Here is a 13,286-nt window from a genome sequence, read left to right on the forward strand (position 1 = left end):
GCTAACATTCCTTGGTCCTCAGGCTCCCATACTGTCTCGCCTCGCCCTGTGGCTGGTGGGCGGGACTTCCCTCCTGTCCAGGCCCCGCCCTCGGCTGGCCGGAAGGCAGTGCTGCTCCTGCGCAGTGCTGGAGTTGTCTTTGGACCAATCACGGTCCAGTAAAACTGAGGCGGGCCGTGCTCACGCGCCCTCCACTGGCCCACTTGGCGTTGCGGAGGACCACGTGGAAAGCGGACTCCGAGGTCTCTGGGCCAGTGGCCCGCAGGCTCTCGGTGTGCGGTGTTTGCGGTGTTTCGGCATCTCAGGGTCTGGGCGACACCCTGCTTCACTTCCTCCTCGCTGCGCACTGACTTCTTTGTTCACCAACGGATCACAAGTACTCCTCCAAACCTGGCCCTTGTGGAGCACAAAGTATGTCTGTTTTGGGGTGTGGGCCTGTCCCGTCAGTCCTCAGGTTGCCTTTGTGGTGGCAGGCCTGTCTGGAAAGCTCTTGGACCAGTATCCTTCTCTTTGGCACTGGCAACTGGTGGACTGCCGCTCCTCACGAGTTCCCTTCATAGTAAAAACCCTGTGATGTGCCAGGGGCTTCTGGCCTCTAGGCTGACCAGTACCATGCTTGGCAAGTGATGGGGCCTGTTTCACTGTTTCCCAGTGTCTACTTTCCCTTTGCTAGAAGATACCCCAGGGCTCCCTTTAGTGCTCTACAGTTGTCAACTCCTGGGCTTCAGATTCTGTGGGGACAGCCGGGTGACAATAGTTTTCCTCCATGGGCCCCAAGTATTCCCTGGCTCCATTGGCGAGTCCCTTCACCAAATCTAAGATCCCAGCTTAGCTCTCCAATGGATGACAGCATTGGGAGAGGTAGCCTGATGTAAATTTTAGTAAAGTGATTGAGAGCTGGGAGACAGGAGGTGCTATGAGGCCTTCAACCAACTTCAAAATTTTCCTTGGCCTGAGTTTTTCCACCTATAAAATGTAGATGGTATATAAATTGTAGACTGTGAATAGGCTCTGTAAACTGAAGCAGCAGGCACACTGTTCTGTGCAGTGGTGCTATCTGGAGGCCAGTGCAGATGAGATAACAAAAAGAGGCTGGATTCGAAGAAAAATTGTCACCCTTCAGTAAAACTTGCATTTTATTAGTGTTTGTGAAATAAATTAGTTAATTTTCTGTTGGAAGAGACATCAACAAATAAGCAAACGACAACAAAACTTGCATTTCATTGCCCAGGGATTCCTGAAGGAAGAGTTTTTACTAGAATAACCCCAGCCAAAACCACTTATGTATTCTTTCTAGAAGTGGAACTAAGTTTTTTCACCAGGGGGCATATTTTACCAATTTGTATTAGAAAAAAAAAATCACACCCCACATTATAAAGAAGCCAGAGTTTCTTTCTGTCCCTCTCCCACTCTCTCTTTGCCCACCCCCTTCTCAGGATGATTTTTATTGATTGTATGGTAGAGCTTATTTCTATTTTCCTTGTGGCTTAGTTTTTAAAATGTCACACTGTGCAAGGATTGGCTTCAGAAAGTGCCAGTTGGTGTTTCAAGTATGGCTATTCCCATCCAACCCCACCACCAGCTACTTAAAGGAGGACTGCGGTGGGTCGGGAGGCAGGGTTGCTGTGTGAGTCAATAAAGAAAATGGAGGGATACTGCCAAACTCAACTTAGGGTGTACACTCTTCCTGTTACTGGGTTTATAATACAGAGATTTAAGACAATATGTACAATGGACAAAACATGAAACTGAGAGTTGGGAACTATAAATTCTTGAATCCTGTCACTAATCCAGTGAGTCTGGGGCAAGTCACTACCCATATTTAGCTCTGTTTTCTCAACTGAACTGAAAGGGCCAGACTGGGGCTTTTGCTATTTAAGAATCATTTTCTGATTCTTAGGGAATAAAGGAGGCGCCCCTTAGGGTTGCCTCCATCATGACCACGCCCCCAACATGCCATTTCATTCCCATGGCAACAGCTGTTTGGGCTTCACTGACCTCCAGTTCTTTAGCAGCTGCTGCAGGTAGGAGGTTGCAGGACTTTGTTTAGGGGCCAGAGTGCTAATTTCTTTTTTTCTCTTACAGATTGAATTTATTCTAAAAGTTCTATCTTCACCTCAGTGAGCTCACAGTAAATGCTGGAGGAGTGTGAAGTCAGCAACAAAAAGAGGTATGACATCTTTAGTTTGCTAAAAAACCTCAAACACTAATATGTAAATGAGATTTTGCATTTTGTTCCACATCAGATCTCTTTTAAGAATGATTCTTGTCTAAGTTATCACACAAATGCCATGCAGGCTGCTGATGTGAGAGTGTAAAAGTGCTGGTCTGGAGGCAGGATTTAAGCTTGACCCCACTAGATAAATGTGTGTTCTGATAACTCCCTTTCCTCTCTGGAACACAGTTTCGTCATTTGTACAAGAAGGAGTTTAGACTAATGGTATGGGCTGAATTGTGTCTCTCTTCCTCCTAGCCCAAATCCTATGTTGAACTCCTAACCCCCAGTAACTCAGAATGGAACCTTATTTAGGAATTGGGTTGTAGGTGTGATTAGTTGAGTCATACTGGATTATGGTAGGCCCCTAATCTAATACGACTGGCATCTTGATAAAAAGATATTTGGATACAGATACAGACACAGGGAGAATGCCATGTGAAGAGAAATGCAGAGATCCAGGTGATGCTTCTACAAATAAAGGATCACAAAAGATTGCCCACAAACTACCAGAAACTAGGTGAGAGGCACATAACAAATTCTCCCTCACCATCCTTAGAAGAAACCAACTTTGCCAACCCCTCAACTGCAGACTTTTAGCCTCCATAACTATGTAACAATAAATTTCTGTTCTTTAACCATTCTGATAGAGTAAGTTAGACATGAGCTGGAGACAAAGGTGGTGACAGACACAGGACAAATTACAAGCCTGCGGCACAACATCCTGACTTTATGACTTTTAACATCCTGGTCTTAAGTCTTCTAATACCCTTGGGCTGACAGAACAAGAGCCACAGGTATAGAACTTGCACTCTTCTCTCCAACCTCGACCCCCAGGGTAACCTATAGTTTTACACTGTCATTTCAATCCCCACCCTTGTGGAGGAAAATGGCCATGACAGTTCCAGCAAGAACCCTGTAGGGCCAGAAGACTCCCCCTCACAACTGGTAGGAGAAGTTACTGAGGTGTTACAAAACAACTTCAGTTGGAGACTCCCCCCGCCCCCGCAGTTATGACCTATAACCTATGCAAACATCAAAAGAAGAGACCCCCTAGCTCCAGTGCAGTTGCCAGTTCTGAGCCCAGCCTACCTCCAAACTTGAGAATGCACTGTCCTTAAAAAACTGCTTTGTGCTAGGTACTTTCCTTCTGGCTATCTTTATTTGTGCACAGATCCTTTGTGGGGGATCCAAGAGACCTCCATGCACACAATGCAGACTCTCTCCCACCAGTAAAAATTCAGTTTGCAGTTCATTGTTAAGATAGCCCCAGCAAGCTAGTACTACTATATCAGTGGCTTGCAGTCTTTTTGCTACCAAGAACCCTTTTGCTCTTTGATCTCCTGTGGACCCAGTTCATTTATTTAACAAATAGTTATTGAGCACCTACCATATACCAGGCCCTTAATGTAGGTATTGGAGATACACAAAGTCACAAAGCAAATTTACCTCCTCTTGAACTTATTCTCTATGTTTTAAAAGATTTAGTCGGTGAAGTATATTACAGCTTAGTTTAGTAATAATTTGTATATTTTCTCACGAGATAACCAGGATTACCTCATCAATGTGATATAATTAGTGCCTAAAATCAAAGAAAGGTCATATTCTAAGTAGCTGTTGATCTCTTATGGCAAGTAAATACATGGAATTTTTTAGGATTTTTTTTTTAACATATTGAAAATTATTCTCAGAAACTCCAAGTATGGATCCCTAGGGGTACAAGAACTTCAGTATAAGGTGATTAGCTAGAGCAGGGGTGGCAAATTTTTTCCTGTGAAGGGCCAGATATTAAAGGACTAAACAGTTTCTGTCCCAAGTACATAATATTGCCATTGTAGTTTGAAAGCAGCTACAGATGATACAAACTAATGAGTGTGGTGGAATTCCAATAAAATTGTATTTATGGACACTGAAATTTGAATTTCATACCATTTTCATGTGTGGCAAAATATTAACTCTTCTTTTGATTTTTTTCAACCATTGAAAAAGGAAAACCCTTTCTTAATTCAGGAGTTTCAAACTGTTTGCAAACTGAAAATGAGCAGGCTGTATGTATTCACCCAGCTGACCACAGTTTGCCAACTCTACAGTTAAATTTTAATTTTGCGCTAGTTCTGGAATTAGATGATTCTTATCTCCCTAAGGTTCTAGATGAGGGCCAGAGAGGAAATCACTTTGAACTCAAACCCAGGCTTCTTGCAGCCCAGCCCACAGTGCTTATCGCTGTTTTAAGCTGCCCTGTTTAGTTATGATTTCACATGCAGTCTTTGTATCCATGTGGTGCAGAAAATAGATGTGTGGTCAGCGGCCCTTTCCAGGCGTTGACCATGTAAGGGTTGTCCTCTTACTAGCTGCCAGTGGCAACCCTATTTTGTCAAGCCTGACCCTATGCTTACCGCACTGTTTTCGTTTATACCTCTCTCGGGTTGCGCGGGCCCGGGAGGCCCATCTGTCCCTTACTATTTGAGTTCCTGTTGTCTCATTGGCAGCTTTCTGAGCAGCTGCAAAATGTTTTTAACTTGAAGTGGAAGTTGGGGTCACTGGCATCGTCAGGTCCGGACGGTCACTCTCAGCAGGGGCTCTTTTCACTCTGACATCGACTAGCTGACGGACTCCGGTGAGTGTTAAACTAACTCCTCCCACTTTCCCATGGCTGGACTTGCACTGTTGGTAATGTGAGGCGTTTCTCAAGGGCTGGGAAATAATGTGCACTTCTTTTTTGTGTTGTCTTCAGAAATTGCTTGGTTGCCTAGGACCACAGTCTTCTGCCTGGTCGTCCCTCTCTGCGGCTCATCTGTTCGGGCAGCCTCGACCCCGCAGCTTGGCGACGCGGTTCCGGAGGGGGACCAGAGTGCTCCCGCGCGGTCAGGGGCCGGTGGCACCGCCGTCCACCTCGGAGGATCATGCTGCGAGGCAAGTCCCGGCTCAACGTGGGGTGGCTTGGCTACTCGCCCGGCCTGCTCCTCGAGCACAGACAGCTCTTCACGGAGCGCGCGCCGCGGCGCCCTAGCCGGTAAGTCACGTGAACGCCGGCGCCGGCGCCGCTCGACGTCACCATGGCGCGCCGCACTTGCGCATTGCGTCCCGCCGCCCGGCTCTGGCCGGCACTTCCGGCGCGGCACACCTCTACGGGTCGCCGACCGAGGGGAGTGAGTGGGTCCTGGAGCCCCCCCCGCCTCCCAGCACCTGCTGCGGGCGCGGCTACACCATGGAGCGCCTTGATAAAGCGGCGCTAAATGCGCTGCAGCCACCCGACTTCAGGTAGTCCCGAGCGGGCCCCAGGCCGGGTAGGAGTCCTGACCGCAAGGCGACCTGGCCCTGTCCTGGAGTGGGGTGGAAAGGAAGGCCCGAACCGAGCAGGCTGGCCTGCAGTGGGCGTGAGGTCTGGACCCTCGGGGCCGGGCTGCGGGCTGGGGCGGGAGGGAGGCAGGCAGGTTGGGGTCTCCATCGTCTACACGCACGCAAGCTGGGGCTTGGGGTCCTAGGGTAGAGGTCGGCGGGCCTTCAGCTCATGCTTCTGTTCGAGCCCTTCCTTTCGCTGTCGTCTGTTTTCCGATCTTGCTCTCTGCAATCTCTCCCCACTGCAGGGCGAGCTCCCTAAGGGCAGGAACCCAGCCTTCTCCATCTCCTTGTCCCCTACAGGGCCTGCATCGTCGGGGCTTAAATGTTTGTTGTATGAATGAATGAAGGGAAGACAGTAGGGCTTCCCCTGGTTTGAGACTACTTCACTTGGGGGAATTAGTACAATGAGGTTTGGTGGCTGAGTACAACGGCCGTTCTGGCCCACTAGCCTACCCAGTGACTCCTGGGTAGGCCAAAAGGTGGGGAGGGATTTACCTGCCATTTGATGATGACTTACTGTGTGCCAGACTCAACTTAGGCTCTTTATTACATACCTTAGTAAAATTAAGAAAGTGTTGTTCGCCCTTTAAAAAAAAAAAAAAAGATGAAGTTACTCAGGATAAGTGACTTGCCCAAGATCACACAGTTAGGACACACAATTAGTAAGTGTTGAAGCTGGTATTTGACCAATCCCACTGATTCCAAAGCCTGTAATCTTTGGAGCCCCGTGATCCTTTTCTCTCTCTTATGATGTCAATATAGATGTTTTTTAAATTACTTTTTACTAGGATACCAACAGATAATTTTGTCACGTACACTTAGAATACAGTGTAGCCCTCCTACACCTGATTTTCGTGTGTCATAATGGAATTTGCAGTGAAATCTAGTTGCAGTGGAAGTCTTGATTGCCAAAGAAGGGAAGTGGTAAGCTGTGTCTGCTACTGCTTGCTGCAGAAGTTCCTATCAACTGGGTAAACTATAGGTGGTTTAAAGAGTGGGAGAACAGTAAGATTCATCCTAAGTTATTTCTTTGTTGGAGGCCCACTTTAATTCTGGATTTTTCATGTTCTTTATTTCTAAGAAGTCTCTGTAACACCCAATGAGAGAGTTGTAGAAGAAATCAGTTGAATGATACTAGTTACTTTGTTTTAGAATAATTCACCTGTTACACCCAAGCTGGCTTGTGCCTGCAGAACTGCCAGCTGTGGTGGGAATGTGGCTGGAAGCCAAAGAGAAAATGGCTTGTTAACATTAGAAGAAGTTTGCAAGTTTTCAAAAGTCTGTGTGCTTAACTTGATACTTAGTCCCATATTTGTGGAGCTTAGGGTAAAAAAATGAAAAAGAGTTGAAAATAAACTGCAAATTGTTAAGCTGAGCCCATGCCTGGTATAAGAGTGTGGGGCTAGAAATTAACATGTAGAAAAGACAAGACTAGGTTTAAGCGGTGGGATTGTAAATGCCTTTGTTTGCCTTAACACATTTTTGTATGGTATTACAGCATCTTTTCAATAATGATGTTTTCTGAAGGCCAGGTGAGATACTACGTATTTAAGAGAGGTGATCTGAAGAACAAAAGAACCAGTTAACACTCCCTTTCTCTAGATTCTCAAGCTTGGTTTCTTTATCAGGTTAGATATTTTAACTTTGCATACCTAAAACACATACTTGAACTCACTATAGAAACACCCAGGTCATGTTTTTTGTTGGGATTCATGAAAGAAGTAGTCAAATAATTACGTTTGATTTTTATAGACCTACTGTAGAGCTACTCATATTCTTTATGAGGATTACACAGTAAATTTCCCTAAAAGTTTACTACTAGGAAACAGTTTAAGGAAGCATAACTATATTAGATGAGGATTGCGTAGCTCAGTGATCATCGTAGGAGGATGTGTTGAAAGATGATCCACTGAAGTAGGGAAAGGAAATACTACAACTACTATGTGAATTTATTTTAACCGTATCCTTTTTAAGTATCTAGTTTCGCACATGTTTTATATTTTAAGTAATGAATTGATAATATGTGTGTAGATGATCTGTTCAAAAAAATCAGTATGCCCTTATATGGGCTTTGTGCTCAAAACTTATATTTAAGATGGATTAATAGTCAAAAAAGTTTGTAGACCATTGTTTATAAACCGTAAACTTGAGATGTTCCCTTCCTTCCTGGGCTTCCAGAAACCTCCTTGCTAATAATTATTTACACACTTAAAAGAACCCCTTTGCCTGGATTTTCTAGGGCTCCAGAGAGATGTGCAGGCCTAATAGGAAGCAAGGTGGCATGTTAAGTCCTGTAATAACAGGTATGAGCTAAGTGTGATGGCATCCCAGAGCAATGAGTCATTTCAGGCAGAATGATCAGGAAAAGTGCCTAGAGGATAAGCTCTTTTGAGGGGGACATTGAAGGCATGGTTAGCTCCTTCCTAAAGATACGGACAGGGGCGCCTGGGTGGCTCAGTTGGTTAAGCGACTGCCTTCGGCTCAGGTCATTATCCTGGAGTCTCAGGCATCGGGCTCCCTGCTCTGCAGGGAGTCTGCTTCTCCCTCTGACCCTCCCCCCACCCCGACTCTCTCAAATAATAAATAAATAAAAGCTTAAAAAAAATATACGGACAAAAACTGGAGCCTCTGAGGATTACCAGAAAGAGAATTAAGGTCAAGTGTTGACAATAAGCATAAAGCGTGAAGTGTGTTAAGGTAGTCTGATGATAGATTTAAGAGACGAAAAAGGACCTTAAGCTAAATGATTAAAGCTGTAGGGTTTACTGCGTTTACAATGTACGTGGTGGTATGTATGAGGTACAGATGTGTCCTGGTTGCTGGAAACCTACTGTCGCTTCACTTTGCAGTAGTGCTGCTCATTTGTTGCAATGCATAGGACAAATCCTGACATATATCTACTTATTGAAAAGTCAGTGAAACAACATTGAGGAACATTTTGAAAATGGGGAAATAACTTAATTTTTGTATATTAATCTGTAGTCCTTTTTTATTTGCACACATTTTTAACATAATTGGACTAGTATATGTCAGGAGTTGGTGAAGTTCTTCTGTAAAGGACCAGATAGCAAATATTTTAAGTTTTGGGGCCATATAGTTTGGTACCACTACTCAGTTTGTCCTTTGTAGCTCCAAAGCCACCTTAGATGATACATAAACAAATGGGTGTGTCTGTGTTCCAGTTAAACATTATTTATAGAAATAGGCATTGGGCCCTTAGGCCTTATTTTGCAGATCCCTGATACACATAATGCGATGGAGTTGGCCTTGTTCATTTGTCACACAAGGACTTTCCGAGTAATGGTCAGAGTGTTTTTTGTTGGATCCATATATTGATACACATCAATTGTGAAATCATTTTCTTATTATGGACATTTTTATTGTATCCAGTTTCGTTTGTGCTTTTATGTTAATCTTTTTTATGTTAGTCTTTGTATTAATGTTTTAAGTAGCAGATTATCAGACTTGTTTTTCTTCAAGTATAAATTTGAAAAGCTTGATTCCGTTCTTCAGAATGGTTTTCTTATATTCTGGATCAAAACTTTCTCCACTGGAATATTTACTTGATTTTAAAATAACCTCCGGACAAATAGAATTCACTGAATAGAAGGTGTTTTGATATTAATTTTTAAAAATATTTTATTTATTTATTTGACAGAGATCACAAGTAGGCAGAGAGAGAGGGAAGCAGGCTTCCCGCTGAGCGGAGAGCCCGATGTGGGGCTCGATCCCAGGACCCTGGGATCATGACCTGAGCTGAAGGCAGAGGCTTTACCCACTGAGCCACCCAGGCGCCTCTTGACGTTAAATCTTTAATGAGTCCATGTTGCATGAAGACTTATCTAAGTTGTACTATAGCTATTTAATTACAAAGAAATTAAGTTTCCTTCAGCTGCATCTAAATATTTCTAGACTGCTTTTTCTCTGGAGATCTCTCATGCCTTGTTTGTACTGTATCCAGCTGGCCCTTGATAGTGTGCTTTGTGAAGGAACGTCATTAGTTGTTTTCTCTCTTTTCCTTTACTGTCTCCATTATATATTCTGTAATTAGGGTATGCTTGCATAGCACTTTGGACACTACAAACCACTTTCATAGTTTGATGCTTCCTCTCGCACTGGATCTGAATGGCAGTCTCTTGGGTGTTCTCTAGGTCTTTAGGATCTTCTCATTTTGAGTTCCTGACTCCTCTTCCTCTGTCCAGTGCTCCCAAGGCAGGGGCAGGGTTTCCAGCATCTTTTCTGTGGATACAAAACCAGTTGGAAATGGCTGTGCAGGTTCTGATTTTCTCTTTGTTTACTTTCTTCCAGAAATGAAAGTTCATTAGCATCTACCCTGAAGACGCTCCTGTTCTTCACAGCTTTAATGATCACAGTACCTATTGGGCTATATTTCACGACTAAATCTTATGTTTTTGAAGGTAATCCTAAATGATAAAACAAGACATTTCCCCCTTAGTATTTTTAAGATTCTATGTGTTTATGATCTCTTTATATCTGTAAGCTGGGTGTTCTTAATTTGCTTCTTCCATCTGTTTCTGTTTTGCTTTTCAAAAATCATGTTGTTCAAGTGAGTCTTCCTTCATGAAATTAACTTGTTCATCATTGAGTCATTTTAGCTTGACAGTGTATTTGTTGAGGGTTCTGTGAAATGGCTTCCAAGTCCTTTCTCTTACTATACCTCTGACAGCAAGACTTGGCTGACATGGGAGGAGGAATTTGGGGCAGTGTACCTTTGGTAGCAGACATTAGTAGAAAAAGAAAATTGAGTCCCCCTTTGTATGTTGAAATCTGTGAGTGAAGTGATCATTACAGTTTTCACTCAGAATAATGTTCCTTGTGTATAGGAGGTATTCAGATCTTTAAATGAATACTTGATTCATCACCACCCAAATGGTATTCCTTTTTAATTGCCTGACTGGTTAAATAAATATATAGCTAATAAAAAGCAGTATGCTTTGTTTTTTGCACTTTGATAAATTTGGGAATAAAATGGAAACTTTTTTTCTCTTGATAGGCGCCTTTGGAATGTCCAATAGGGACAGCTATTTTTATGCTGCTATTGTTGCGGTGGTCGCCGTCCACGTGGTGTTGGCCCTCTTTGTTTATGTGGCCTGGAATGAAGGCTCACGACAGTGGCGTGAAGGCAAACAGGATTAAATTGAACATCACCTTTTGATAGCATTAAATGGATTTTTAAAAATGGTAAATGTGTCTGGGGTATTAATAATTTCAATAAAGTTGAGAACATGTTAAAATCAATCTGAAGGAGTCACATTTGACTAGTGTAAAATTTGATCCTTCTAATGCAATGATTTGTATCATCAGTTCTAACTGTACGAGTCTCTCATTTGCAAGTGAGAATTTGTAATGTTAAGTTGGTCACAAATAAGTATGTTAACTTAATTATACATTTGGGAAGAATTTGATTATCTCACAGCCAAAAATGTTTTACAGCATTTTGTCTTTTGGTTGGTTTTAAGGTTCATTTCTCTGGATTTGTTAAGATGTACACAGTGAAGGAAATCTGAGCTGGTTTTCACTGGAGCACGTTCCCTTACTTTTACTAAAGTCCTGGGTCATTGGATTCTAGGTTGTAAATTCCTGTGCAAAATTGCTTGAATTGTGGATTTTGGACTTCATCTGAATGTCACTGAAAATTTTGCATCGAGTGTAATTCCTAGTCAATAGGAATCTTTCTCATTACATTATTTCATGGGAAGACTAGGCCAGATCACACCCACACCCTTTTGTGGGAAAGGACTGGTTCATTGAAGGATCTAGGCAGCAAAGCAAAAAGATAGCTAGCTACCTGGGCACTTAGCCTTTGCAGGCTACCCTGTGCTTTTAGGCTAACTTTTTAATGATCTGCTTTGCTCTGGCATTGAATAGTGAAGTAATGCTTTCATTACAGGGTTTGTGTAAACTCCCTTTCAGTTTGTTTTTCCTACTTTTCAATAGTGTATATGGTAGGAATTTACATTTAGGTGTGCCCATTTTCACATACTTCATGAAAGTAGATTATTTTTATCATCCAGGAAGTATTCCTGGGATTGGTAGTCGAGTCTTTTTTAATCAGAGCTGTTACACCCCAGATGTATATAGTTATGTAATCGTGAGGTCCTATCTGACGGGAAAAGACCCTGCCGTTTTACTTTGGTACCCTTAGTCTGTTCTTTCCAGCTACTTGGTACTACTTGTGTGCAGTCTAAAAACACACCTGGAAAAATGTGTATTGAAACAGGAAGAGAATTGAAATTCCATGTGATATTTCTACCTGGAGATAAACATTATTTTGGCTTATATTCCATGTGCATTTCCTAATGCTAGTTCAGCGCACTAAACATTTGGTTTAGTTCAAATTCTGTTAAGTTCAAATTCTGCCTGTGTTGCCTCACAGCTATTTACATTATTTTTCTGGATGAATGGTATTGGCCATTTTCTTGAAAAAGTACATCCTACCCTTACTCCTTTTTACTAGTCCAATTTCCTATTACTGGCAATTCCTAATACAGTGGCCCTTGCTGTTTTTGCCATTACTGATTTTTCTGTTCACCCCTATTTTCGTTGTGCAGCTGGACTAAAGGAATAGGGAGGTGGTTAAGCATAAAGTAAGTAGGCATTTGTGTTTAATTGTTGAGAAAAAGTGAAAGATGACTATTGTAGGACTCTTATTTTGCTTATAGTTAAACATTGTCTGCAGTTTAAATATCTTTAAGCCATTATTTTAACTGTAAAGTGTTTTCTTAAAGACTACAGTTTTAGTATAAAATTGTACAAATTTAATATAAAGTTGTAGAATACCCTGGTTTAAGTTTGGGGTACTGTGTGGTAGATTTCTAAATGGTTGTCCCTTTAGAAGCCTTGTTACACGTAGAACTGTTACCCACCTAATTTCTATAATGCCAGGGTTTTGTACTTTTGAGGTCTCATGCTGTTTGTAAAATAAGAATGCCCGATGTTAGGTTATTCTGATTTCAGATGTTTGCTGAGTAGAAAATGATATGGGTGTTTTTCTGCAAGTATTTAAACCAGAGATTCATGCAAAAGCAGTTGTAATTTACTCTTGGAAAAAGTACCAAGTGTTTGAAAGTTAGAATTGGAAGCTAGAGTTGATATTTAAGATTGTTAAAGTACAGGCTTGTTTTCAAACCAGTTAATTTTTTTCCGGAGTTCTGTTAATTCACTACTTCGCTGCTGTTAAAATGACATATGGTATTTGACATAGAGATTTATTATTCAAGATGTCCCACTGATTTCCTCTTGCACAATGTACGTACTTCAGGATGTATAGAAAGGAAAGCTACAATTGAGCCCTCATGTGTTTTAAGATAGGACTGTGTTCACTGTTGTTTGAAAAGGGATTGTAAGAATAACCTCAGTTAGGAAGCGTAACTTGAAGTGTCAGCACGAGCTACTGATAAACACATTGCTTTCCCCATCTTACCTCCCATTTTGTGCCCACCTGCCAGAATATAATCTTTTCTTTCCTGTTGTGCTAGAAAATGAAGTGTGTTGTAGAATGCATCTGATGTTATTAGCTCTTCAAGTGGATAGACACTGTTTTACGTATTAACAGCAGAATTCAGTTTTGAGCTGTTACCGAAGGAACTTAAACATCTTTTTAAAAACCTCCTATTTCATGGAAATCTAACATATACATTGTAATAATTAGGCTATTTTCATCATAAAAATCTCATTATCTTTGCCAAAAGAGCCAGCTGATTGACAT

At 42.2% G+C, this 13,286-nt stretch overlaps 1 protein-coding gene and 1 long non-coding RNA gene across 3 annotated transcripts; both read left to right on the top strand.

The window, feature by feature from the left end:
• Positions 1-222: 222 nt before the first annotated feature.
• Positions 223-4,791, top strand: LOC116583088. The gene is made up of 3 exons (XR_004282608.1): positions 223-411; positions 2,086-2,170; positions 4,705-4,791. It is a non-coding gene; the product is annotated as an uncharacterized LOC116583088 (long non-coding RNA).
• A 160-nt stretch (positions 4,792-4,951) lies between these two features.
• Positions 4,952-10,816, top strand: VMA21 (vacuolar ATPase assembly factor VMA21). 2 transcript variants are annotated; one of them, XM_032331069.1, is made up of 3 exons: positions 4,952-5,228; positions 9,866-9,975; positions 10,572-10,816. In XM_032331069.1, exons 1-3 carry the CDS (start codon positions 5,119-5,121, stop codon positions 10,712-10,714), a joined length of 363 nt encoding a protein of 120 aa, XP_032186960.1. In that variant the 5' UTR covers positions 4,952-5,118; the 3' UTR covers positions 10,715-10,816. The 2 variants fall into 2 exon arrangements, with proteins under 2 accessions (XP_032186960.1, XP_032186961.1); XM_032331070.1 differs by lacking the exon at positions 4,952-5,228 and adding an exon at positions 5,282-5,476.
• The last annotated feature ends 2,470 nt before the right edge of the window (positions 10,817-13,286 follow it).

Source organism: Mustela erminea, chromosome X, assembly GCF_009829155.1.
Source record: "Mustela erminea isolate mMusErm1 chromosome X, mMusErm1.Pri, whole genome shotgun sequence".
In the NCBI taxonomy this organism is placed as follows: domain Eukaryota; kingdom Metazoa; phylum Chordata; class Mammalia; order Carnivora; family Mustelidae; genus Mustela; species Mustela erminea.

Excerpts from the sequence above, each read along its gene's own strand:
- VMA21 (XM_032331069.1), top strand. The coding sequence starts at position 5,119 with ATGCTGCGAGGCAAGTCCCGGCTCAACGTGGGGTGGCTTGGCTACTCG. Across the intron at positions 5,229-9,865 it reads GCGCCGCGGCGCCCTAGCCG|AAATGAAAGTTCATTAGCAT; the intron begins GTAAGTCACGTG and ends ACTTTCTTCCAG. Across the intron at positions 9,976-10,571 it reads TAAATCTTATGTTTTTGAAG|GCGCCTTTGGAATGTCCAAT; the intron begins GTAATCCTAAAT and ends TTCTCTTGATAG.